The sequence below is a fragment of the Girardinichthys multiradiatus genome, chromosome 8, assembly GCF_021462225.1.
Source record: "Girardinichthys multiradiatus isolate DD_20200921_A chromosome 8, DD_fGirMul_XY1, whole genome shotgun sequence".
NCBI classification, from domain to species: domain Eukaryota; kingdom Metazoa; phylum Chordata; class Actinopteri; order Cyprinodontiformes; family Goodeidae; genus Girardinichthys; species Girardinichthys multiradiatus.
The window spans coordinates 27,115,299-27,142,986 of NC_061801.1; the positions used below are offsets into that span (position 1 = coordinate 27,115,299).

At 40.0% G+C, this 27,688-nt stretch overlaps 2 protein-coding genes and 1 long non-coding RNA gene across 6 annotated transcripts in view; 2 read left to right on the forward strand and 1 right to left on the reverse strand.

Annotated features, from left to right (window-relative positions):
- The first annotated feature begins 1,800 nt into the window (after positions 1-1,800).
- On the forward strand, positions 1,801-5,325 carry LOC124872898 (zinc finger and BTB domain-containing protein 26-like). 2 transcript variants are annotated; one of them, XM_047373326.1, is made up of 4 exons: positions 1,801-2,015; positions 2,302-2,446; positions 2,938-3,258; positions 3,905-5,325. In XM_047373326.1, exons 3-4 carry the CDS (start codon positions 2,950-2,952, stop codon positions 4,955-4,957), a joined length of 1,362 nt encoding a protein of 453 aa, XP_047229282.1. In that variant the 5' UTR covers positions 1,801-2,015; positions 2,302-2,446; positions 2,938-2,949; the 3' UTR covers positions 4,958-5,325. The 2 variants fall into 2 exon arrangements, with proteins under 2 accessions (XP_047229282.1, XP_047229283.1); XM_047373327.1 differs by lacking the exon at positions 2,302-2,446.
- A 5,201-nt stretch (positions 5,326-10,526) lies between these two features.
- On the reverse strand, positions 10,527-13,257 carry LOC124872588. The gene is made up of 2 exons (XR_007039326.1): positions 13,129-13,257; positions 10,527-10,914 (listed from the first exon to the last, which is right to left on the reverse strand). It is a non-coding gene; the product is annotated as an uncharacterized LOC124872588 (long non-coding RNA).
- Positions 13,258-13,473: 216 nt separating this feature from the next.
- The window catches only part of rc3h2 (ring finger and CCCH-type domains 2), a 38,033-nt gene continuing 23,818 nt past the window's right edge, over positions 13,474-27,688 (forward strand). For 2 of the 3 annotated variants that reach the window (XM_047372766.1, XM_047372768.1), the window contains exons 1-3: positions 13,474-13,608; positions 25,711-26,034; positions 26,122-26,239. In XM_047372766.1, the coding sequence (XP_047228722.1) occupies positions 25,804-26,034; positions 26,122-26,239 (349 nt within the window). In that variant the 5' untranslated portion in view covers positions 13,474-13,608; positions 25,711-25,803. Of the gene's footprint in view, positions 13,609-21,022; positions 21,162-25,710; positions 26,035-26,121; positions 26,240-27,688 lie in introns of those variants that run through there. The other variant, XM_047372767.1, reaches the window with a different exon arrangement.

Consider the following 27,688-nt stretch of genomic DNA (forward strand, 5'->3'; position numbering starts at 1 on the left):
CAGGTCACTACGTGATACTGGTGGAGGAAAACGTTTCCTGACTCGCTCCTCCAAAACACCCCAAAGTGGCTCAATAATATTTAGATCTGGTTACTGTGCAGGCCATGGGAGATGTTCAACTTCACTTTTATGTTCATCAAACCAATCTTTCACCAGTCTTGCTGTGTGTATTGGTGCATTGTCATCCTGATACATGGCACCGCCTTCAGGATACAATGTTTGAACCATTGGATGGACATAGATACAATTCGGGTTAGCCCCCGAACATCCCTTTCAGACAGCTTCCTCTTGCGTCCACAGTCAATCTTGTTGGATGTGGTTCGTCCTTCTTGGTGGTATGCTGACATTACCCTGGATACCGTGGCTCTTGATACATCACAAAGACTTGCTGTCTTGGTCACAGATACGCCAGCAAGACGTGCACCAACAATTTGTCCTCTTTTGAACTCTGGTATGTTACCCATAATGTTGTGTGCATTTCAATATTTTGAGCAAAACTGTGCTCTTACCCTGTTAATTGAACCTTCACACTCTGCTCTTACTGGTGCAATGTGCAATCAATGAAGACTGGCTACCAGACTGGTCCAATTTAGTCATGAAACCTCCCACACTAAAATGACAGGTGTTTCAGTTTCATTGTCCAACCTCTGTAGAGCACACACTTCAAAACTCCAAACTACATTTTAAAACTAAAAAAACAACGATATTGGAGTAACTAATTAAAGTAGAATTAAACAGACAAATATGTTTCAATGAGTCACACAACTGAACCCATATATTTCCATAAGACTCCAAAGTTAAAGTCTTAAATTATTGTTTATCTACATTGTTTTTTGGGAGAAAAATATGTCGCACATTGCTATTGATGTAGAAGGAAACAGCGCCCTCTACTGTCACAGTCTACGATTATTATGCAACCAGATGCCTGTCCAGCTTTATGATGATTGATTGTTTTGTGTTTTAAAATGAGAATCAACCACATGTTTTGTGAATGGTTTCTGGTGGCAACAACCAAAATAAAACATATGCAGACCTGAAACTTTTCTTTACAGGGAACTGTTTCTGTCGGTGACTCAAAAAAGGAAAAAAAAAAAATAAACAAACAAACTGTACGGGGATGGATTACTGTGTGCTTGATGCTTCTTTGGAGCCTCTAGCAAACCAGCAAACCAAATTAAAATCTGTAGTTTTTGATATGGGCAATATGGGCACCTATGTGTTGAGTGGGAGTTCTCTGCTTGCTGCTGTAAATAGAGGGACAGGTTTTGTGAGGGACTGCACTGAACCTCATCCTGCCCCAGAATCTCAGACAGTGTTTTGCATTGTTATTGGTTAGAATTAAAGACGTGATGAACGAGGGGTTTCCCAGGGCACATTTTATGCGAGGACACACTGGTCTTCAATGCTGCACTGCACAGGGAGAAGGGTGGAATGAGGCAATATCTGCCTGCAGCGTCAACAGACTCTCTGTGACACAGTTTTAGAACAAAAGTTACCTGCCTTCATTTATTGATATCATGCATACATATAATAGAGAAAAAAATTAAATTATAAAAATACCTTTTAAAACTAAATTTCTTCAATCTTTCTGCAATCTTGAGCCAGTAAGCGCTTAAATTTCAGATGTAAAGAATATTTTGTAGTAAAGTATGCAATACCGCCACCATGCGGTTGAGTTTTGGTGTTACACACCTTGCCTGGCTGGTCCGGCAGAACAGTCAGCTATATTAAAATCAATGAAAGAGTTAAATTCCGAATAGCTCAGAACCTCTGCAGTACAGAGCAGATGGATCCGCAGATCGCAGAGACAGGCCGACTCTTCAGTGATGGGAGAGGCTTCTCTTCCACCTGCCTGTGGGGACCAATAGCAACACTTTCCAGTTATTCGCGTTTTTTAAAGTGGTTAAAATCAGAGAAATAGACAACTGAGAATTATTCAGTTTCATTTTATACCAATAAAGTTTAAGAAGCGTCGTTTTGTAACGTTCTGTATCGGGATCATCCTGCAGATTAAGGTGGGGCTGCTTTTTTGAATTAATGTGCCTGATTATTGTATTTAGCCTTTTTCTTTAATTATATAAACCTTAATGTTAAACCACATTCAATTGCACACGTTTTAAAATACAACGTTTTATAAAAATATTGATGCCAATTTTTCCACATTTTGTCATGCTATAGTTTAACAGGATGTTGTGAAATAGTCCAACATAAAGTAGTGCATAATTGTAGGGAAAGATAATTATACATTCAGTTTGTTTTATAAATACAATTCTTAAAATTGCTGTTTGCACTTGTTGTAAGCCTCCTTAAGCCAACAACTGCAAGCCTACCAAGACATGACCATTGACCTAAAGTGAAGGGCTGGTGAAGCAGAACATTCATCAGAAACCCCCCGAAGAAGAGACCCTTGGTACCTGTGGAGGAGCTGCAGCGAGTTAGAGTCCAGGTGGGAAAATCAGTTGAAAGGAGAACCTTTAGTCATGCACTCCACAAACCTGACCTTTATTGAAGAGGGGCAAGAAGAAAGCCATGAAGATGTCCTGTTTAAAGTTTGATATATGGAGGCCATAGCAAACATTTTTCTCTGGTCAGATAAAACCAACATTTAACTTTTAGGTTTACATCTAAAAATATTGTGTGGCTAAAACCTGCACTGCAAATACCTCTGAATACACCTTCGACATGGTGGTGGCAGCAATATGCTGTGGGGAAGCTTATTTTCTTAGAACAGGAAAGCTGGTCAGAATAGATGGGGAAATGGAGCATAAAGTTTGTGGTTGTAATCCAACAAAATATGAAAAAGTTCAAGGGGTATAAATACTATTGCAATGCTCTTTAGAAAACAGATCAAATGGAATATGAAGAGAACATTTTGACTCACAACAGAGAATCTTTAAACAGTTATAAAGCTGTGATCTAATTGTTCTTTCTAAACAGAGGGAAATCATCATGTCAAGCTCCTCTGACACTCTGCACTTCAGCCTGCCCGCCCATGGGGACTCCGTCCTGCACAAAATGAATGCTCTGAGAGAAGAACATCGCTTCTGTGACATCACACTCATCCTCGGGAGCCTAAACACCTCTGCTAGCCAGCCTGTCCACTTCCACGGCCACAGGGTGGTACTTGCAGCATCCTCTGACTTCCTCCGTGTTCAGTTCCTGCTCCATAAAGACCAAGCAGAGATGAGTGTGTCTGCAGTTTCCAGTGTGAGAGTCGCCAAGACGCTGCTGCTGTCCTGCTACACTGGATTCCTCGAGGTGCGGTACTGAGTAAGCAGATATACGGTCGTGGGAAAAGAACCACATTCAGCAGTAACAACCTGAAGTGCTCATTTTCTGTGTGACTTCATCAGTCTGTTATATGAATGTAGAGGATCTACGGCAAACCCCCCTTTAAACATTTTTTTTTTGGCTACTTGACCACATTTCAAACAAATTTTAGCTGATGAACAAATCTCCTCACATTTCATATTAGAACACTGTGATATGCAAAGAATTGTGTGTTTGGCCCAAACAATCCCCCCTTCACCACCGTGCTTGACAGTTAATATGAGGTGGTCATGCTGATGTAACTGAGGTATTTTGTATTTCAGGTCTTGTATCAGAGTTTCCAGTACATTCAACACACCAGTAAAACACGGTGGTGGCCACATCATACTGTGGGGGTGCTTTTTTTCAACAGTGACAAGAAAAGTGGTCAGAGCTGATGGTCTTTTATTATTGTTTATAGCGCCCTGAACTTAGCATTACCATGCTGCAATGTTGTGGTGGCACCATTATGCTGTGGAAGGCCTAATTTTAGCAAGAACAGGCAAGCTTGCCAGAATTGATAATTTTGTATTAATGTTTATAGAATGCAATTGAAAATTTGTGCTTTTTGTACTTTTCTTTTTTTGCTATACAGGTACCTCATGCAGAACTAGTCAGCTACCTGACTGCAGCCAGCATCCTCCAGATGAGCGAGGTGGTAGATAAATGCACTCAAGCTGTGTCGCAGTACCTTAAACCCACTGTGTTTTTGGAAAAACCTGAGAGACGCTCCAAGGAAACTGAAAACCTGGAGCCAGACAGAAGCTGGCTCTGTTCCAGTTTTGAAAATCAGAGGGAAAAGGATGTGGTCCAGCCCAGCACCAGCATCCAGGAAGATAAGACAAAAGGAGAGGGAGTGGTTCTTAGTAGGGCAATGTATAGGGTCAGCCAAGAATCTGTGATGCACAGTGAAAAGACAAGGGACACTATAGTGGACAGGAAGTTTATGAAACCTACAATGGAGTCATCAGGGGATCAAACATTAGATCTTAACACCCTGAAGTCAGAGAGAGGTGTGGAAAACACCACAGCAACGCTCAAGAATGAAGTTTTCCAAGACATAATTTCCTTCCCAGCTTTCACTGCAGATCTCACAAAGCTGGTGGACATCTCCCAAATACAACAAGAAGAAGTAAGACATGAGGAAAAACAAGATAAAAACATACATGAACCTAAAGCTCCACAAGAACATTGTGGCGGTCTGATAGATTCCAAAATATCTGCCCTCTCAGGAGCACACTTGGCAAAGACTGCTGAAGATGTACTAGAGACTTCACACAGCACCTTAGTTCAGAGGCCGTACCTGTGCAGGAAGTGTGATAAAATCTTCCAACACCTGGAGAACTATGTGGGCCACCTGAAGGAACACAGACAGTATTCCTGTTTGGTCTGTGGGGAGGGCTTCTCCCAGAGGAGCAAACTGACCCGCCACATACGTGTTCACCCTGACGCCAAGCCTTTCAGGTGCCCGCTGTGCCACGAAACGTTCATCCAAAAGGGTTCGCTACAAGAACACCTCCACCTGCACACCAGACACAAATATATTCTGAACCCAACATGCAAATCTGGTTTCAGAGGCCTAAAGAGAGAGAGAAATGGTGAAAGTGGCCTGACAGATATGCTGGAGGAGGGTAGAGGAGCAAGTTAGAATTAAAATGTAATTATTGTTTGTGGTTTTTCTGGCTGCATATATCTCCACTTTGGAAAACTGGGTGGGTTTCAAGAGATGATATTACTTTTTTTTCCAATGGCAAAATAAAAATTAAAAAAGTTATATTACATGGGTTCCAAATGTGAAAAACGTGTGTGTGGGCCTCATACCTGTGAGGTTTTTTAGTGTCAGATGGGATGTTATGGTTTGGTGTTTGACAGTTTTTTGTCTTCATGCTTGATATCTTAGAAGAACATCTTGCTCATTCAAACTGCACGTTTCTTAGCTAGAATGCAGAAAACTCAATGACAATTTGCACACCATTCGATTGTGCATGTCGTGCTAATAAAAACTTGAAGTCCTGATTCTTCTGTCTTTTGTGATATTTAAGAATGTATATGACTTTTCTTCATTGTTTAGTCATAGTAAAATGCAGCAAATGTACAGACCGTTTGACTACAGTGGTGGAAAGAATATTTGTTGTACACTTTAAATCAAGGGTGTTTAAAGTGAGGCCTGGGGGGCCATTCGCAGCCCCTGAAATGATTTTGTGTGGGCCCAACAACAATTCATGAAGGGTACAAATTTGACCAGCAGATGTGGATGATGGGAAAACTATTTTCAATATTTTATGTACACATTTTAATTAACCAAATTTTTTGCTTATGTTTTAATTTTGTAGTAAGAACACAAACCTATCTATCTATCTATCTATCTATCTATCTATCTATCTATCTATCTATCTATCTATCTATCTATCTATCTATCTATCTATCTATCTATCTATCTATCTATCTATCTATCTATCTATCTATCTATCTGTCTGTCTGTCTGTCTGTCTGTCTGTCTGTCTGTCTGTCTGTCTGTCTGTCTGTCTGTCTGTCTGTCTGTCTGTCTGTCTGTCTGTCTATTCAATTTGCTAATTGTGACGAAAGCTTGAACAGCACCAGTTTAAAATCACTGGAGAAGCTGAAGTCATGTCTATGTTAAAATGTTCACTTATGAAACTGATTTTCTTTGAATAAAGACTAACAACCAGAGCAAGAAATAAATAATGTTATGATTTGGGGTTGTTTGGTTTTTGGTTTCAGGTTTTTTCCTTATAAGTTTTTCACTGCTCAAGTTTTGAATCATGCTTCTGTTTATTATTTTCCTGTTTATGCTTTTGTTTCATGTTTTTCTAGTTATATTTCTGTTAGTTTGTTTCCTTGGATTTGCGTTCTGTTCAAGCCATGTTTTGCTCCTGTCACGTTGTGTTCTCTGTTAATTATCTTTATTCGGTTCACCTGCTCCAAGTTAATCTGTCTCCTTGCTCCACCTGGTTTACACTCCATATATACACACCTGTTCAGTTAGTCGTCGCGGAAACATTTCTCAGATCATGTCTTGTTTTTTGATCAGGCCATGCCTGTCTTGCCTGCCCGTTTGTTGTTTTGTTCCTGCCTCCTGCTGTGAGTGAGTTTTTGTTATTAAACCTTTTTCACTTACCATCACGCTGCCTGCTCGTCTGCATTCTGGGGTCCTATATCTCACAAACCATAACAAATAACTAAAGAACTGCAAATGTATTTTCATAAAGGTTTCACACCAGACTGTTCAAGTTGAAGTGGAAAAGAATTTTGAAATTTGAAGGTTTAAAGCACAAAATGAAGCTCAGAGGATGTTGTTTCAGATGTTAAAAATGTCTCAGAAGAGACAAGAATAACTGATAATACAAGGTTTATAAGGTTTTTGAGCCATCAGTTGTTTATCAAGTGTCTGCAGTTTTTGCACAGTAACAATAAAAATGTTTTTACTATATTTTATCCCTGGGTCAGTCTCATACAGGACTCACAATCTTAGAAATACTGATGTGGTGATTTGTTTCCTGTTCAACAAAATGAACAGAAAAAAAGAAATATGTCAAGAATTAAGCTGCTCACCAGGAATTGAAATGTGATTCCCTGCATGACATGCAGAAGGCTTTTATCCATCCATCCATTGCCTGTACCCAGTGGCCATTGGTACACTCTTGGCAGGTTGTCAGTCCATCATGGGGCAACACAGGAGAAACAGGCATATAGACATTGGCTGTTGTTTGTCCTGCAGGAACTTCACTTAGGCTGCTGCCTATCTCTAGCAGTCATTGGGCAAGAGGCAGGGTTCACCCTGAACAGGGCAACACAGAGTACAGAACACATAAAAATTATGCTGTCCTAAAATCTTAGGATAAAAAGGGGAAGTGGTTTATTTCACCTTGACTGTTTATAAGGGCTTCACAACAGATATTGTTTCACTTTTCTACCACTCTGTAATTGTGCATACTATGCTAAGCATGGCACAGCTAAGAGCCCCCTTCCCTTCCTTTCACGTCTCTTTTCATTTCTCTGTTATCCTTTTGAGCCAGAAATAACCTTGTTACTCATCTTACTGTATACAGTTGTATCCAGGCAGTATTTTAAGATGCCAATTGCTCTTTAAGTGTGCGTGCCCAAACAGGAATGCATGGCAGGGTGTTTATTCAAAGTTAATGCAGGGCTGTTTAAGTGTGTGCAGGACCGAGTAGGATTAAATCATCTGGTTATTCCAGTGATGTCAGATCCTCTTTAAAGCTCCACTGTCTGGTAGAAGTAGGTCAGTTGTCTTCATGCACATGAACAAGAACTCAGATCAACAAACATTATCTTAATCTGTAAATTCGTCTGTGGGGGCAACCATGCTATTGATGACAAACTTGGGATAAACAAGAAATGTACCGATACAAATCTTTGCAAAACTGTTCAGACTACTTCAGACTCTTGATATTTTTTTTTTCTTAAATGCAAACCACAAAAATTTATTTTATCTTGATTTTATGTGAAAACGTAGCACATAATTGTCGACATAATCGACTTTTTTAAGAAATAAATATCTGAAAAGTGTGGCATGCATTTGTATTTTGTCCCTTTGCTTTTGATTAACCTAAATGCAATTCATTGTAACCAACTCTCTTCAGCATAAATTACAAAAGTAGCTAAGAAGGCCATGGTTACTCTGGAGGAGCCACAGAGATCCTCATGATTCATGTGGGAAAACTGTTGACAGGACAACTATTAGCTGTGCTCTGTGCAAATCAGGCCTTAACAGAAAAGCACCTAGAATAAAGCCTTTGGAAGTGCTGTTTGCAGTTTGCTATGTAAGGTACACATGTGAAACATGGTGATGGCAGCATCTTCCTGTGGGGGTGCTTTTTTCAGCAAGGACAGGGAATTGGGTCAGAGTTATGATCCAATAGAATATGCAAAGTTTTAAAATTGATGTTTGACTGACTCAAGCAATTCAGGAATGAGAATTCGGCAGAGTACTGAATCGGGTGGGCTGAATACACATTTCACACCACACTTATGAGATTTTTATTAGTTATAAATGAATCATTTTCTTTCTCCTTCACAATTATGCATCACTTTGTGTTGGCCTCTCACATAAAATCCCAATAAAAAAACAGAAGTGTTTGTAGTTTGACAAAATGTTAAAAAGTTCAAGGGGTGTGCAAGGTTGTGTATACTGATGCATATAGCTGGTGGACTGCTTTGTGGCATGGTGTGGAAACAATCATCTCATCTTGAATGTCAGCAAAACAAATGAGATGATTGGACATTTTAGGAGAAGCAGGAATAGGTCAAACACTAGTTCCATCATGGGAGAAGAAGTGGAAGTAGTGGAGGAACACAAATGCCTCAGTGTTCACCTGGACAACACACTGGATTGGAGATGCAACTGTGAAGCCATCTACAAGAAGAGACAGAACAGACTGTACTTCTTGAGGAGGCTTAGGACCTTCGGTGTTTGCAGCAAGATGCTGCATATCTTCTACAAGTCTGTTGTGATAAAAAGAAGAGCATTACAGACAACCCTGAGCATTCTCCTCACCAGACTGTCAGAGTGTCTTCAGAGTGTCTTCATTTAGAGGCTTCTTCTGTAAGACGGGAGTTCCTTCCTCCCCACAGCATCAGCATCTACAACAACTCTTTGAAGAAACTTGTATAAGAGGAGTTAAAACAACATTTAATTTTCCTTAGGGATTAAAAAGCAGTTTTGAATTGAATTGAATATACAGAGATTAAGAGGAATAGTGTGTTCAATTTTGACTTAAACCATCTTTTGCTTCTTGTATACTTCGGGACAATGGCGTCCCCTGGCCAGACAGATCTTATGTACTTAATACACATTTTTTAATGTTAATTTTATGAATAGACACTTCAATGATTTGCAACCCCTTTGAAAGCTTTTAAGAGATGCCACAGAACAAATTGTATTTTAAGCATTCTGCTGGTATAAAGGACAAAAAGACCCCAATTAAATGTGATTCTTAGCTAAAGTTTTATTTTAGACATCACATTTTTTCACCTCTTGGGTTTTGGTGTCTTTTTATACCTGGATGATCTATACAGCAGATCAAAGTGAATTAAAAAGAACAAAGTGAAGGTACTGGACTGAAAATAAAAAATAAAAAGCAGTAATAGCCCGGAGAAGTCTGGAGAAGGAATGATTCATATTACTTTGATAGACTTCAGGAGAAATTGGACCTTTGAAAGCCAAATACGAAGAAATAATCTGGAAAGTTTCAGTATAAGGGTCTCTTAGGTTTCCTTTCTGTATGTAGTTTGCTTGTTCTCCCCCGAAGGCTTTCTACACATACTCCAGCTTCCTCCCACAGTCTGAAAACATACAAGCTTATAACCTTAGGTATGAATGTGAATGACTGTGGGCTGGTGTATCTCAATGATGGACCTTGTAGACAGTGACCTGGTGCAGCCTGCCTCTGACCTGATAAACAATGGGAAAGGATCATCTTCCACATGATCCTGAAGGACACAACGCGAGTTTAGAAAATGAGTGGGGATAAAGGGGATTTATAATCTACAGGAAACCTATATCCTCAGGTTATTAAACGTCTTTATTCAATTCAATGCAGTTCTATACATATAACAGGCAAATTACAACATGTGACCTCAAAGCACTTCACAAGAGAGGTGCAATTCATGAAATCCAAAATCAGTTCAAATACAAATATTTCATTACAAGCCAATCATATTGTCGCATTCAGATACAAGAAAATACTGATTAATACAGTACAATCAAACCCAGTTGATTACATCTGAGCTGAGCCAAGATAGTACTGGGCCCAATGCAGAATTTGTTTAGTGAGCTACTGACTATTATCCCTCTTCACAGCTAAGTTAACACATCCTTTCTTATTGTATAAGAGGATAAATAAATAAACACATTTAACAAACAATATGAAACTTTTGTTGACTTTACAACTTGATCTCTGTTGCTAAAAATAACAACACAGATTAAATGCTGTTTTCACGGGGAAAACACATTTTTAACCATAATGAATAATTTATTTGTTGGGGTTTCTAAAGCCTTGAAGTTCAAATAAATAATCTGAGTATGCATGGACATTATGCTCCAGCATGTTTATTGTTGTTGATTAGTGTTTTCTTTATGGGATTGGGGTAAACTGTGTAGTGCTGCTCAATTTCCCATTCTGGTGTCACAAAGCTAGGGAGTTTTTTGACCCACATGCACTACCAAACAGGACTCAAAGAAGCAGTGTAAATATTTATTTATGACCAAAACAATGGAGGACTTCGGGCAATAGGGTTCATCGGTGTGTGGGAAAGGGAGAAGAAGGTTAACGAAGGTGGTAGAAACCTTTGCCAGTATGATGAACAGACAGGTGGCTCACTGGGCTCAAGGGCAGGCTGAAAGTGGTGGTAATTAGATAGTGTTCTTGAAGGTGTGGGGCCCAAGTGGTCTTCAGGGTTCTATGGGTTTCTCACAGAGTCTAAGAGTAGACAGGCAGGTTGTGGCTGAGGAAGGAAGAGGTGTTTGTTTGGTCCAAAGAGTCTTTGAGAGGTCCTTGTTGTTCTTCTGCTGAAGGGATTCTTGTAGGCAATCCAGCAACCAGACTTTTTTTTTTTTTTTTCCTGAGAGGCACAGAAAGCAGCAGATGGTGAGCTTCAGGAGAGACAGGCAAAAACATGAAAACATGTGTTTTTGAGGGTTGACCATCAGGTGAAGACTAGTTGGCAAAAAGCTCCTTAAATCTTCAGCAGCCAGGATTAGATGATTGACAACAGGTGTGCTGTCAGTAGCTTGGTACTCTCACCAGCAAAGATCCTCAATTCTGGAGAGAACTCCGACGCCACACAAAAACACTCAGCCAAAAATCCACCAAGATCATAAACAACTGGACTGGTTTCCCCCCAACTGGGCTTCTTTTGAACACAATGTACCTTTGGGTGAATTGTTAAAATTTGGGCTGCTTTTCACAACATTTGGAAGTTTTTTAGAAATTATTCATGGGAAAATTCTATCAAAGTTGTTGTCATTGTGCAGCAGAAAAGTAAAAACCTACACATCTCAAAATCTCAACATGTTGAGTCTTTTTACTCATATCAATAGTTCATTTATTTTGAAAAAGAATCTGTCGAACTTGACATCAGTGATGGCCGTCGGTTAATCAATTGTCACTGTGAAATTATATTGGCCAATTGTAAACGCCCAAAATGCTGTTAAGACTTCATCTAATGTACACTGAGGTGTGGCCTTTACTTTGTTAAGCTTTGACTTGATGTTGAGGGACAGCTTCATGCTGAAGGGGGAAATACAAAAAATATCCAGAAAGCTAAAATGGTGAGTTGCCCCTGCCCCAGAGGATGACTCCAAAGCTTGTTGTAATACACAAATCTCAACAAATCTCATGATTTTAAAGAACATGGTGCCACCAGAATCAGATCCCAGTTGGATCTGGTTCTGGTCAGAACATACATAGACATTTTAGTGGAAGGTGCTCAAGCCAAAAACTGACTGACTGACTGACTGACTGAAAAAACAGGATACTTTTATGCTTTTATAGCCTTGCTTTTTTTGGCATTATGCTGCAAAATTTGTAAATGAAATAAATCAATTTTCTTCTATGCCTCATAATAAAAGAGACTCACTGAATCAGCTGAGAAAACAGTATACACTATTTGACTGTGTTCTGACAGTTGAAACATTACATTAATAATATACCATTACCAATGTAAATATAACTCATCACACTTTCATGTAGCTCAACTTAAGACCTACCTTTCATTTCAAATCTCAAACCTACTTTAGGCAGTTAATGTTAACATTGGGTCTATTATTATGCTAATAAAATCAAATATATATACAAATATTAGCCTGTAATGTGAACTACCCAGCAAAATGATTCTTCAACTGTTGAAGTAGAAATGCGAAAAGAGCTCCTTGAGTTAAAGTGACTTTTACCAGCACAGAACAACTTTGCATGCTGAAATTATAAAATATTGTATGCTTGTTTCTATTTTCAACACTTTATTGTGAGAGTTAATAGACATTCAGAAAAAAAACCCGGTTGTTGTCCTGTTTTTTCTTTTCTTCTTCAAGCTTTAACATCAAAATAATTAAGTGAGATTAATAAAATTGTCTACTTTTTCTGTTTGGTTGTATATCTCCCTCTCTCTCCTAATTAAACCTGACAAACATCAGTGAACAGCTGGACAAGGCTTTGAAATCACGGATTTTATGAGTACAGTCCTGCATGGATGCTGATTGGAAGAAAATGCAAGCGTTTTTCAGCAGGTGTTGCTCCCCCGTCACTGGCCCTTTTTTGAAGAAACATCTGGAAAGAAGCCGCGTAATGTTTTCAGCAGCGCTGACACTGACTATTATTATAAGTTATGTATAAGGCGTTGATAGCTCAATAATTCGACCTGGCATTTTAACAATAATAAATCTCAATCGTCACTATTCGAACCGTATCTTTAGATAACTGCTTTATTTATATAGCACTTTTCAAGACAGGGACAGTGAACCATAAAACGCCAGTGAATACAGATCTAAATAAAGTATGCCTTTTATTCCGCTTATCCACTTCTCTGAACAGCTCTGCTCATAAAGCACGCCGAGTTTCCTGGTGCGCTGAACTTCCTTCTTGAAGGCTCACACACACACTTGTCAAAGCGCATCCCCCCAACCCCCTCCCTCCTTTGCTGCTGCTCTGCCTCTCGGTCTGTCACTTTAAAAACCAGTAAGCCCACGCCTCGAAAAGCGGCTTGTTCCGGCTTGCCCCTGTACATATCTTTTATCCTTGCTCACTACATGAAAATAGTGCCCCTCCGACGGTTACGCACCATCATCTATTTGTGCTGGGCCCACAAACAACAATCTCATCCGCAGGCGCGGAGTATGAATGACGCGTAGCCGCGCAGCAGCAGCAGCAGCAGCGGCGGCAGCGGAGGCTCCGTGCTAGTGCACCCCGATGCTGCTGGTGGTGGAGAATCTGAAGCGCAGCTCTGACACCATCACCACAGGCGGAGCGATATCATCATCTCCTCTCAGCGTTGATTTGTGAAACAGGGTGTGTGGCTCAGCGTACCTGCGCGTCCGTCACGCACGGTGACAAACACGGGGCAGAGGAGCGCAACTGGACCAGATTGGGCTCCTACTTGTAGGAAATGCGCTGATATGCGTTGCCAGATCATTCTGGTGCCAGGAGACATCCATCTGCTGCTGCTATTTTGCAACAACCGATGAAGACTGATTTTTAAAATATTTTTCTTTTAATGTGGATGTCCAGGAAATGTTTACTCTGATGCTTTCGCGTGCGTGAGGTAAGTGACTTGCACAACCGAGCGCTACTTTCTCTTGTTGCTCAGATAGAGATGATGCTTTTGTACCTTGGGTTGTTTTTGAAACAGATCTAGACATAATACTTGCACTACATTTCCTTAGCTGGTGCTGGTAGAGTTTTTTATATATAGTGATGGAATTTTAAATGTGAAAGCAACAAGGAAACTGTAGATGAGCTTGTGAAATGGAAGGGGGGGATGAAGATGTATAGCTTCCTAAGCCTGTAGAGCATTCAACGAACGGGGAAATGCACTGAATACCAACCCTGATGCTCTCATTGTGAGCAGTTTTAAACTGAAACCTGCAAGCGTGAGATGTTGAAATCTTACAAAGTTACATTTTGCTGCAGCCTGCCCTGCTGCAGGTTACTGTATAACCAGTTGATTTGCAGCTGCATGGAAGCAACTTTATATTTTGACACTATTACATAAGGTCGTTATCAGTCCTTTCTGTTATTGCATATTTAGACAGAAGGCATGCAACATAAACAGATTTCAGATTAACAGTTTGGGATTTGTGTGATTGCACCGGCCACCACCGCTCCACTTTCACACAAACTGGGGTTACAGACTCAATGAATAAGTAATCACATAAACCCATATTCAGTTCTAGAAACAAGGAAGCAGACATGGCCAAACACCAGAGAAAATGTAGACCATAGTTGCACCAGGTAATCTGTCAGTAGAGTGGTGGATTATCTTTGCCTCATGAGAGTCTTTCAAACAATTAAAGTGTTATATTTTATATTTTAACTTTCTCATTATTGGGTACCACCGGTTGCTTCCTGAACTGCTTTGAAGACCAACTCTGATAGTTGCATGGGGGAAACTCTTGAGTCAGAGCCAACATATGTTTTTAGCTGTGTGGTGGTAGGTGTGGAGTAGGTGTGAGGTTTCAGGCTTGTTGTGCTTTACTTGGTTATTCACGTTAGGTTGAGATGAAGCCTCTACGCATCAGTTTTTGCAATTACTTTGATTGTAACCAGTGCTGTTGGGGTGGCTGCGTGGGATGATGGAAGAAACTGAAAAGCCTTTCCGAGATACTGATTTCTGAAAGTGATGAAAGTCTTGACTGATGATAAAATATTTAGACTTCTTAGATATACCCAAGCAAACTCTTACCACACAAACAGTTTCAAAATCAACACATTTAAAAAGTGATTTTTATCTGAATATATATAGACACCTGTTGTGGTCCCAAAGCGCCAGTCCTCAGGGGTTGGCATCCTGCAATCTTTAGGTGTGTCCCTTCCTCAACACACCTGAAAGTAATGGCCGAATTGCCTCAGCATACAGTTGTGTTCTACAGAGTCCTTTTAGTGATTTATTGAGTCACATGTAAAAGTTGTTGGACACCAGCCCTTGAGGACTGGAGTTTGCTGTAGGATGTTGAAAACTGATTGTCAAACCATAGATTCATGAGAACCAGTGTGACTTTCATCCTGGCTATGAAACAGTGGACCTGAATTGCTAAGGGGATCTTGGGAGTTTAGTTTACCAGTCTACTTGTGGTTTGTGGATCTGGAGGAGGGTTATGACTGTGTCCCTGGAGGCATTTGTTAGGGAGTGCTATGGAAATATGCAGTACTGAGGGTTGTTTTAAGGGCCATGTATACCCAGTACAAGAGCTCTGTCTGCATCCTCCATACAAAGTCAACCTTGTTCCCAGTGCAGGTTGGATTTTGGACACCAATCCTGTTTTTGGTGTTCATAGACAGAATCTCAAGGCATAGTCATTGAGAGGAGGTTGTCTGGTTTGAGAACCTCAGGGTCTCATTTTTGCTTTTTGCAAATGGTGTGGTTCTGTTGGTTTCTTCAACGGGCACTGGAGCGAATCACAGCCAAGCGTGAAGTGGCCGGTATGGAATCAGCTCCTCTAAGTCTAAAACCATGGTTCTTAGTCAGAAAAATGTGGTCTACTCAATCCGAGCTGGGGGTCTTCTCTGCCTCAAGTGAAGGAGTTAGAGTGTTTTGGTGACTTGCTCACGAAGGATGGTGAGAGGAGCATGGATAGATGGATGGAGGCTTCTTCTGCAGTTATGCGGGCGATGCTCTGGTCTGCTTTGGTAAAGAAAGAGCTGAGTCAAAAACTCAATTTTACCCACTGTCTGACCTTCATTATAAGGATCATGACTAAAAGAACCAAATCTCAGATACAAGCAGCTAAAATTATCTTCCGCTTTAGTGACTGGGCTCAACCTTAGATATAGGGTAAGGGGCTCTGACATCTGAGGGGATCATCAAAGTAGAGCCCGGAATCAGTTGAGGCAGTTCAGGTACGTGATCATCCAACTGGAAGGAAGCCCAGGCCAGATCCTGACTCCGCTGAAGGGACTATGTTTCCTGCCTGGCCTGGGAACACATTGAGATCCCCCAGAATGAGCTGGACTATGCTGTCGGGGTAACGGATGTCTTGGTTTCCCTATTTACCCCATCAACATGATCATGGATAAGCAGAATGGATGAATGGATACAGATAGACCCTCAAGAGTTGGGCTACACCCTGGTTGGTAGACTATCAGGCAGCTATGCATACATCTGAAGATATCAGGTTAACCTTAGATACATGAGTTGGGACAGTGGGAGGGAAGAGAAGGGAACACGTGCATGCAAGGAAAGAACATGCAAACACCAAGTAGAAGGGCATGGCTGGGACTGAAACCCAGGACCTTCTTGCTGTGAGTGAACAGTACTGCACCACCATGCATCCCATTTTTTCCTGAGACACTTCCCAACACGGGGCTCGGAAATGTTGGAAAGTGCCTTATAAAAACCTGTTTTGTCAGAAACAGCATCAGTCTAGTTTTGCAGTTACACACATGAATGGCCACAGTCCTCCGTTTCAGGCTCATGTTATGCTTGATAGTGTATGATTTTTGTTTCTCTTTCTGTGTACACTTTGATTTGTTTTATGAGAACTGCTTTCTAATGCTTCGGACTGGTGTTGACACTTCGTATTTTGAGACATTTCCTTCTACTATGGGTGGAAACCTTTTAAAAATTGTCAATGAATTAATCTTTCACTAAATTTTAGGTCAAATCTGTGAGAATAGTTAACAGTAGCAGCTCTATACTGTTTTTGTCTTCAATTAATTTAAAGTATAGTATGTTGTTTGGTTTAAAATCATTTTAAAATATAGATGTTTTTTCTTTTTACAACAAAAATGTAATCAGTATTCATTCCCTGATGCACACCTCTGATGTTAGAGGGTTGCAGCAGAGGTAACTGTGTCATCTCACTTCACTGAGTTCACAGAAAGGCCAAGATGGAGTGAAAGTAAAAATTTCATGACACAGTTTACGTTCCTTAACTACTGTCTGCACGTAACCCCAAAGTCGGTATACAAGAGGCCATTTCAGTAACCGGAATAAAATTTTATCAGGTTGCCCATCAATTAAGGAAATATATAAATAATTTGAACATTTTTGTAGCCAAAAGGAATGTGCCTGAATGTTCCCGATTAGAAGGCATTCACCATTTTAGTTTGAGTTTCGGTTTAGCTTTAAGATGTAGGAGAAGAGATGTGAAAATATGAGTGTTTTTATTTGGTTTAGTAATAAAAAACACCCCAACTTTAAAATTAGTCATCAATATTTATTTTATATATACAGTGTATATATATATATATATATATATATATATATACACTGTATATATATATATATATACAGTGTATATATATATATATATATATATATATATATATATATATATTTAAGCCATTCTTCTTGCAGGATAGTGGCCAGGTCACTACGTGATACTGGTGGAGGAAAACGTTTCCTGACTCGCTCCTCCAAAACACCCCAAAGTGGCTCAATAATATTTAGATCTGGTGACTGTGCAGGCCATGGGAGATGTTCAACTTCACTTTCATGTTCATCAAACCAATCTTTCACCAGTCTTGCTGTGTGTATTGGTGCATTGTCATCCTGATACACGGCACCGCCTTCAGGATACAATGTTTGAATCATTGGATGCACATGGTCCTCAAGAATGGTTCGGTAGTCCTTGGCAGTGACGCGCCCATCTAGCACAAGTATTGGGCCAAGGGAATGCCATGATATGGCAGCCCAAACCATCACTGATCCACCCCCATGCTTCACTCTGGGCATGCAACAGTCTGGGTGGTACGCTTCTTTGGGGCTTCTCCACACCGTAACTCTCCTGGATGTGGGGAAAACAGTAAAGGTGGACTCATCAGAGAACAATACATGTTTCACATTGTCCACAGCCCAAGATTTGCGCTCCTTGCACCATTGAAACCGACGTTTGGCATTGGCATGAGTGACCAAAGGTTTGGCTATAGCAGCCCGGCCGTGTATATTGACCCTGTGGAGCTCCTGACGGACAGTTCTGGTGGAAACAGGAGAGTTGAGGTGCACATTTAATTCTGGCGTGATTTGGGCAGCCGTGGTTTTATGTTTTTTGGATACAATCCGGGTTAGCACCCGAACATCCCTTTCAGACAGCTTCCTCTTGCGTCCACAGTTAATCCTGTTGGATGTGGTTCGTCCTTCTTGGTGGTATGCTGACATTACCCTGGATACCGTGGCTCTTGATACATCACAAAGACTTGCTGTCTTGGTCACAGATGCGCCAGCAAGACGTGCACCAACAATTTGTCCTCTTTTGAACTCTGGTATGTCACCCATAATGTTGTGTGCATTTCAATATTTTGAGAAAAACTGTGCTCTTACCCTGCTAATTGAACCTTCACACTCTGCTCTTACTGGTGCAATGTGCAATCAATGAAGACTGGCTACCAGGCTGGTCCAATTTAGACATGAAACCTCCCACACTAAAATGACAGGTGTTTCAGTTTCATTGTCCAACCCCTGTATATATGTATATATATATATATATATATATATATATATATATCAATTTAAACAATAAACTCTAAAGGAATGTAATATACAAGTTAAATAATCCCTGACTGACAGGCATGTTTTTGGGTGGTGGGAGGAAGCCAGAGAGAATCCATGCATGCACGAGGTGGACATGCAAACTCCATGCATAAAAGGGCCTGCCTGGGATTTGAGCCCAGGACCTACTTTCTACAAGGCAACAGTGTTAAGCAAATGCACTACCCTGCATCTCCTTGTCCAGACCACTCAAACAGAAAGCCTTAATTTTATTCGACAGGTTTTTTAGGGTACACAGGTACACAAGTTCTGATTTTAACTAATGTCCATCTATCCATTCATGTTCTATACTCAATCTTGTTGAGGGTAGTGGAGGAAGGGGCTGGAGCATAACTATAGTGGTAAATGGGCAAGAGGCATGGTAGATCCAGGACAGGTCGCCTGTTCATCAAAAGGCCAACATAGGAAATTATACTCACAATTTAGGGCGATGTAGAGTGACAAGTTATCTTAACATACTTGTTTTTAGACTACAGGAACAAACTGGAGTACCTGGAAAAAACCCGCACATTCATGGTAACTCTACACAGAAAGGCCCCAGCCTAGATTTACCTTCTGGCTGTGAAGGCTTTACACAACAAATAGCAAAGAATATTAAATATTGTTATGCTATTGTTATCCTAACAAAAAAGCTCTGACAATTATCCCTTAGACAAATATCCCCATATTCCCTGAGACAAATAATAAGTGAAAGTGGGGTGTCATGTGGCTCAGCGGTAGAGCAAGTGCACTGTTCCGGAGCCATTTACCGCATCCACCTTTCTCTCTATACTTGTCCCTGTTAAGCTACCAATGAGTGAAGGCCACTAATGCCACAAAATCTTAAAAAGAAACACAGCTGAAACTGAATCTCTACTTGTTCCTGTTTATGTGCAAGCTCAAGTGAGTTGTCACTACAGCACAGTCAGATGATACAGGAAGTTAGAACAGCAAACTACAATGTACCATTACTTCAAAATGTCTAGCATTGTTTTTAAATCTGTTATGGATTCCCGCCAAATTGCAACCGCTAAGACAAATAATTATTCTGTCAGCAATGACTCATATGTTGCTGGTGTTTTTAAGGGGATTGTAAGGCAAGTTGTGTTCTTTCATAAATATGTACTGCTTGGCTGGGAAAGCCTCACTTTAGCTGACATGCATGGTAATTTTCTGTTTAACAGAATTTTCATAGCTTGCAAGATTTGAGACCTAGTAGTAAAAAGTATAACTTTATTTTAGCTCAAACATGAATAAAAGTATCTTTAATGAAATAGGTATCGTCCATGTTATCTTATTACAAATGTATGGTGACTTTAACTCCATACACCTTCCAATTAACTCTGACCAGCTTCCCTGTTCCTGCTAAAGTAAAGCTTCCCCACAGCATGATACTGCCAACACAATGTGTCACAGTGCTCAGGGCAATGTGCATTATTAGAGTTTTGCTCCATTAATCAACTCTATCTGCTAATTAGGTTACTTCTAAAGGAATTGGTTTCAGTGGATTTAATTTGGCAACAGCAAAGTAAAGACTGAAATCATACATTCATAATTTTTCTTTTTCTTCACATTTTCGCCCCTCTTGGTGTCCATTTATCACATGAAATCACACTGAAAACACTGAACTGTGTGGCTGTAATGTGACAAAATGTGAACAAGTACAACAGGTTAATTATTTTTGTATTTCTCCAGTTCAAGTGGCAGAAAGTGATCTCTTAAAAAAACAGCACTCTGTCTCCATCTGAGATTTGCCATAGGAAACCCCAGATGTCTCTTGGCAGGGGTGGGGGAGGGGGTAAAGTGAGGACTCAGCTATCCTGAGCCAAACGATAGCCAGCCAACTCTTGGCTGTAAAGACACAATACTTGCAACAAGCAGCTGCTTCCCTTTGAAGAATCTCAGTAGCATGATCAGCCAAATTACTGTCACATCCTCAGGTTTTAGCCACTCAACCCGAAGTGCAGCACTCATAAGTCGATTTCCTGATTTTAAAGTGATCTTTGTGTAAAGAGGATCTTGATAAGGAAGTTGTGGCCTGCTGCTGGTATAATGCATCCACCCACATATCGTGTCACAAGACTGAAAGTTTTCATGAGGCTTTTTCTGTGCATACGCGTTAATACATGACATTGCTTACTTTGAAAAGCAATGATCTATTTATTGAAAGCTGTAGTCGATATGTTGTGCTTTATTTAAGCTGATCGTGGATGTTGACCAAAATGTGGCGAGATTCAGAGAAATAGAGCGCCACGGCGGTCCTGATTGTGTCTAAAGACTGCAAAAACAGGTGGTTGCCAATGAGAACATCCCCTCCTCCTCCTCCTCCTCCTCCTCCTCTCTTCCAGGGTGCACCACTCCCTAAATCAGCGATAGTAGGCGCAGAAAGTTTCACGGTAAAACTCCCCACCCACAGCCACCGCCCCCCCCCCCCCCCGCTCTCTATCCTCCCAAGCTGGATCTGTCACATGAGGGTGAGCTCACGGGGGGTTCAGCACCTTGTGGGCTTCGGGGTTATATTTGGGCTCCTCGCGGAAGGGAAATATGACACGCGCGCGAGGACGGAGCGGACCTGTCCACGCGGGCCAAGGAGCCAGTGCTGGCGTCGCGAGGTGCCATGTGTTCTGGCGGTGCGTATATGGTGCCATCTTTAATATTATTCATAAGATATTATGTGGCAACCGTTATAATAAGGAAAAGATGTAACTTTTTCGGCGCCTCGTTGTGGTGAGTGGGACACTGCACATGCGTAACGCGCAATTTTCCCGACTTTCATTTGTGCGTTCCTTTGTGTTAAATATTAGGAAAGCTTTTTACTATACAGCAACACTGATATGCATTGCAAAGGAAAATCCCACCCTAACCCTGAAACAATAAAAACCGGTCTTGTCAGTTGTTCAGGTGAGCTGCTGCTGCGCCTCTCTTTCCTCTTTCATTATTTCTCCTTTCAATGCGCGCTTGTTATTTTACTAGGCCAACATCGCTGAAAACCATTTGAGGAGGTTGCTTTTCGTTTGCTTTTGTCATCTCTTTCACGAGTGCCACCAGCCGCGTGGGTTTGGTGAGCAGTTTGAGCAGATGTTATGGGACTATGAAAGCAACAGGTGCGGCTGACAGTCTGCGCGCCTGGTCCAGAGCAACTGTTCGGGTGGGCGCCTAAAAGGCTGCTGGGCTGTTTTTATGAGTGTTTTTATTTATGGGATGAAGCCGCACGCAGGAGGTCAGCATCCAGTCACGCTGAATTTTGTTATGAAATAGTAGATTACAATTATTGAATGTTGAGGAATCATTAAAAAAAACGAAATATGTAAATGAAAGTTGCACAGTCATGGGACCTATCTCTAGCAGTCATTGGGTGAGAAGCAGGGTACACCTTGGACAGGTTGTCAGTCCATTACAGGGCAACACAGACACACACAGGAAATGCACAATGCACACACTGATACTTACGGGCGATTTATAGAGACCAATTAACCCAATAGTCATGTTTATGGACTGTTGGGGGAAGGCGGAGCTGATGATGAAATCCCTTAGAAATTTACGATTTTAATGTTTTGCACTAGGTGAAGATATGTTTTCCTGGACTATAAATCCAACTATTTGCATGTATGGGATGGGGAAAAAAATCTAAACTTTTTGAAATAATGAATATTTTATTTACAAACCGCTTTGCAAAAGCATAAAAAAGTTAATTTTGTTAAATATTGTCATAGCAATTTTTAACAATAATATTATACTTATCTAACAGCTTACCCTAAGCTTTACCTAACTTTATGGACATGCAAACCTTATTGATGAGTCTTCTATGTTCTTGCTGTTACCATATGTTTTGCATCTTGCAGACTGTTTTTGCTACAGTTACAGAAACACACTGTGTGGTGTCCAGCACGAGCATCAAATCAATCAATATACTAAAACGGCAACTAAACCCTCACAGAGTTAAAAATATAAAGTGGTCACAGAGGTCAGCCGATTGATTAAAGGTCACTTTAATCAGCAGCACTGGCCACAACTGAGCATGTCAATTTATTTAAAATCTGTCATGTTTTGGTTTGTTGTCATGTTTTGGTTTGGCAAGAGACTCAATTGCAGAGACAAACTAAGGTGAAGTAAACTACTTTAATAAATAAATTGAGGAGAACTTACACAGAGGTCTTGCACTTGGAGAACAGACATGGAACAAGAGGACAGGCATGGAACAGGCAGGCAAACAGTGAGACGAGAATTATGGCAGAGAGTGGAGGCAACTGAAGAAACCAGCAAAGAACAAAGAGAAAGAAATCAGGAGCTTAAATACTGAGGCAAGGGTGGAGAAATGGCAAGCAAACCAGAAGATCAATAAGAGGACGTGTGGAGCAGCTGTGGTAGAGGGAATACAGAGCAGCTGAAGGAGGGAAACTAATTAACACAGATGAACTGGACAGAAATACAAGGAAACTACAAATTGAGGGGGAAAAGATAAATAGAAATCTAGAGAAATAATACTAAATGTAAAAGGAGAACTAGAATAAAACACAAAAGAATTAACTAATAATGAAAACACATATAAATAATGAGTACTGAGAAGTAAACTTCAGAAAGAAAGACCTAAGGAACAAAACAAACACCAAAGAAATAGTCAAAAAACAAACGCAACGGAAAATCAAAACACAAACACTTTAGGATCGTGGCACTGTGTGTACAACAGTGTTTTTTATTATTTTAGACAGGAATAGATGTGATCAGTGCCCCTAATAAAGTGTCTTTCAAGGTGGGCCTGTTATTTTTGTCAGTACACAGCTCACAAAGGAAGCTGACTGGAATACTATAGTGACTCTTAATACACACTTTTTTCTTTTTATCACATCTTAATTTTCATCTATCAGAGACATGATTAATTAGTGAGATAGGGAATCTTCATTTTAGTACAACAGTATGGATAATTTGGAACCTGGAGCTGGAATCATTGTGAACATAAAAGACAATATTGCAAAAAGAAACATACATACTGGTCTACATCAGGTTCAAATCCTATTAAATATGGTAAATATTTACTTATATTTATGGACCATACTCAAAGAAATATGCATTGGCTGCCCAGAAATTTAAAGATCAGAATGACCCTGTGAAAATTCTCAATCAGTCAACCTTTACTCATAAAAAAGCAATAGCTATCAATGCAACGACAGAATGCCATATAGTCATAAAGTGCCTTTAATGCTTGAATTGTAAAATTGGACAAAGACACTTGCAAGTCATGTAGCTATAAAATGCTGTAAATAAACACATTATAAACTAACACTTTGAGTATTGCTGTAAAAATTTACAGCAATATATTGATAACCAGAAGTTTTATTTTTACTGACCCATAGCAGTTCCTTTTTTTAAATGTTATTATTGTTCTACAGTATTTTTGTTACAGTAATCAAGATTTTATCGAAATATAATTGTATATAAATATAGTGCTTATAGAAAACAGAACATCATTTAGGTAATCAATTCTAAAAGTATTTTATTCAGTTTGTGTTATTTTTGTTAACTTGTCTTAAGTATAATGCACATTAAGTATACAAATAAATACTTTTATATATATATATATATATATATATATATATATATTAACTTAAGAAGTCAATACCAAGAGAATCAATTAGACAAAGTGCATTCTTTCTGCATAAAAGCTGTTTCATGAAGATAAAGGAAAAGAAGGAAAATGAAACTGTTGAGTCTGCGCAAGAGCATAGAAAATAACTTAACAGAATGTTCCATAAAGACAACACAAAGATCTCATCTTTGGCAGATTGTCAGCATGTTTGGAATAGTAATATAAATTGCTTTACATAGAAAGCTTCTTCAGATTCACTGGTTAAATTATATTACATTATAAAGTGCTAAATATTGTACACGTTTCAATGAATTTATTGTTATTTCTAGATATAAAGAATATAAAATGAAATGCAATTGTGTTTCTCTTGTCCGGAGAAACAAATATTAAGAGATCATAAAGCTGTCAGAGCTCTAAAATCACAAGAAGCAGAAGGCACCTAAGAAATCAGTGTGAGTCCTTCAGCTATGCCTAAAATTAGCAGTAAAATGCAGTGTAGTTGTCTCCTGTAGGTCAGCTCTGAGCTCTGACCTGCTAACAACCTCCACCTTCAAGCACACCGCATTCCGTGCTTCCTCAGCTGACCTCTTCTTCAGCCGCTTATCCCCATCTATTACCTTCCATACATTGTCGAAATTTTATCTTTATCTCCAGCAAAATCAAATAAAAAAACACAAATGAAAAAGGAAATAATCAAAATATCTCCCTAGTGTTACTATAATTTGGGTTTAAAAAATCTCCAGGTTTCACTAATTTATTTAATACTTTTAGAAAATTCTCATTTCATTTTAGCAGCGAGAGTATTTCTTTTTCTTTCCATCGCTGTGATGGTTGTGTTTTTCATGATGTACTACCTCTGTTGTTGAACTTGTTTAGACTTGCTTTGTATCATGATGACCAGGGTTAAACCCTCGAAAATATCACATGTTCTTCACTCACCCACACACATATACAATGAATTTTAATAGAACCCAGTTGTGGGAATTGTTTGGGAACAACTGACGTAAACAGATGGCACAGCATCTAAAATTTCCCTGAAACAGGCGTCTGATAATTGTTTAGTCCTGTGCGTCTTCCTATATTTATCTGTTGCCTGTTTGCTGTGCTGTTCTGGTTCAGCATGCATTTAGCACTCAAGACAGTAGAAGAGAGTGTGTTTATAAAATGCAAAGTGGATGATCGTGCGTCACCAATCCCACACTTTTAATCACTCGGTACTCAATCGGAGGCACTTATTTTTGGACTCTCTTGCAGGTAATTGGTTCTTCTGGATTCGGGCTGGAAATGTTAATGTATTTTAAACTCTATTAATAAAGAAAGCAGCTGTATCTCTTCTGCTTGTGTTTCAATAGGTTGATGTTTTGAGCAGAGTTTAGAAGTGAGAGTGCATCTTCTGAATATCTTTTAATGCGGTACTAGTTGGAAAAGTGGCAACAGGATGTCTATACATGCGAGAAAAACATGGAAAAAACTCAATGTTAATGCATGCTTCACAACTATTCTAAATAAGAGCTAGAGATTACTGTAAAAGTTACCCAATAAAACTTAAATGCCTATAATGTGATTTACTTAAACTACTCTGCTGCATTCCCTAGAGTCCTTGTTGGGGCTGGCAAAAAGGTGCTGTGGCCAGGGCTCATGACATGTGTTCCCCCTGAGCTCAGTGACGCCTCTCCCACGGTGGCAGGATGCCAGTGCAGGCAGCGCAGTGGACAGAGTTCCTGTCCTGTCCCATCTGCTACAATGAGTTCGACAGCAGCGGCCACCAGCCTATCAGCCTGGGCTGCTCCCATACTGTGTGCAAGACCTGCTTGCACAAGCTGCACCGCAAGGCCTGCCCCTTTGATCAGACGCCCATCAGCACAGATATCGATCTGCTGCCAGTCAACTGCGCCCTTCTGCAGCTAGTCGGAGCACAGGTGAGGTGCTCCAAATGAACTTTGGTCTAAATGAGTGATTTTAGGATGTTGTACTCTCTAAGTGTGTTGTCTTTGTATGTTCTAAAGGTCCCAGATGTTCCACCTGTGAGCCTGAGCAGTGCAGTGGATGTTGAGCACTATGAGGTCTGCCGACTAAGTGTAGAAGAGCTGGCTCTCTACTTGAAACCTATCAGTGGTGCCAAAGGTACTGAATTTGTGCATGCATGCATACCACCATGAACAGAATTTTCTTGGAAAGACAACTTTGCCTTCTGTCTAAATTACATGTTAATAGAGTTTTACAAAAGTATTCATACCTCCTGAACTTTTCTACATTTTGTCATAATGAAACCTCAAGCGTCGTTCCTTAAGATATTTTCTGAACTCATGTCTTACCACAAATTTTCAATTGGACTTAGATCTGGACATTGACCAGACCATTATAATTATAATACCAGTACGGTTTAAACTAAGCCATTGTTGCTCTGGCTGTAAGTTTAGGGTTGTTTTCCCACTGGAAGATGAACCTCTACACCAGTCTTGAGTTTTTTGCCATATCTAAACAGGTTTTCGTCTAAGATTTACCCCATCATCTACTTTTGACCAGCTTTCCTGTCCCTCCTCCTGAAAAGCTTTCCTGCAGCATGATGCTGCCATACCTGTGTTACTATGGGCATGTTTAAGGTGATGTGCAGCGTTTTCCAAAACACATAGCATTTAGCATGTAGGCAAAAAGGTTTACTTTCATCTGAATTGAGTAGATTCTTCCACATGTTTGCTGTGTCTGCTACATGCCTCTTTTAAAATTACAAATGCAACTTCTGACCATATTTTTAGAGCTTACCAGTAATAGTTGCCCTGTTGACAGATTCTCCCACTGCAGAACTGCAGATCTCTGCAACTTCTCCAGAGTTACATGGGCCTCTTGGATGCTTCTCTGATAATGGCTCTCCTTACCTGGCCTGTCGGTTTAGATGGATGGCCACATTTATGGAGGTTTTCAGTTGTGCCATACTTTTTCAATCTTTTGATGACTGGGTTAATAGAGCTCTGTGATATGTTCAAAGCTTTGGCTATTGTTTTAAATCCTAACCCTTCCACAGACTTCTCCACATCTTCATCCCAGACCTTTCTGCTGTGCTCCTTGGTCTTAATGATGCTGTTTGTTCGCAAAAAAACCCCAAACAAACCTAAGGTCTTCACAGAACGTATTTTTACTAAAATTAGTTCAGAAGGCATTTGGCCTCACTGGATTTTATTAAGGGGTTTTAGAAGAAAGGCTGCTGAATACCAATATACGGCACACATTTCAGAATTATATTTGTGAAGAAATTTAAAATTTGTCCACATAAGGATGTCTCAGTGTCATTGGAAAGCTGTTAGGATTCGTAAAATACTTCAAACAAGCCCACCTTTCAACATTTCTATTTATCAAGACACATAGGCTAAAATGTATTTTCGGGCTAAAAAGGAACAACTATTGTGCTATCTGAAATAGCCATCAAAAGATATCTATGGAAGTCGGATGTTTGGAGGAAATGATGGCATGTTTGGATATTTGTGATAGAGAATTAATCTCTTCAGCCTGCGGAGGCTGCTTGTAAAACTTGGCGTTCATGCTTTCACACATCTCATGAATATCTCAAGAATATTC

What these genes read in the sequence shown, in the direction of transcription:
- LOC124872898 (XM_047373326.1), top strand. Translation starts at nt 2,950, where the DNA reads ATGTCAAGCTCCTCTGACACTCTGCACTTCAGCCTGCCCGCCCATGGG. An exon ending in GCTACACTGGATTCCTCGAG is followed by an intron (nt 3,259 to 3,904) that starts GTGCGGTACTGA and finishes TTTGCTATACAG; the next exon opens with GTACCTCATGCAGAACTAGT.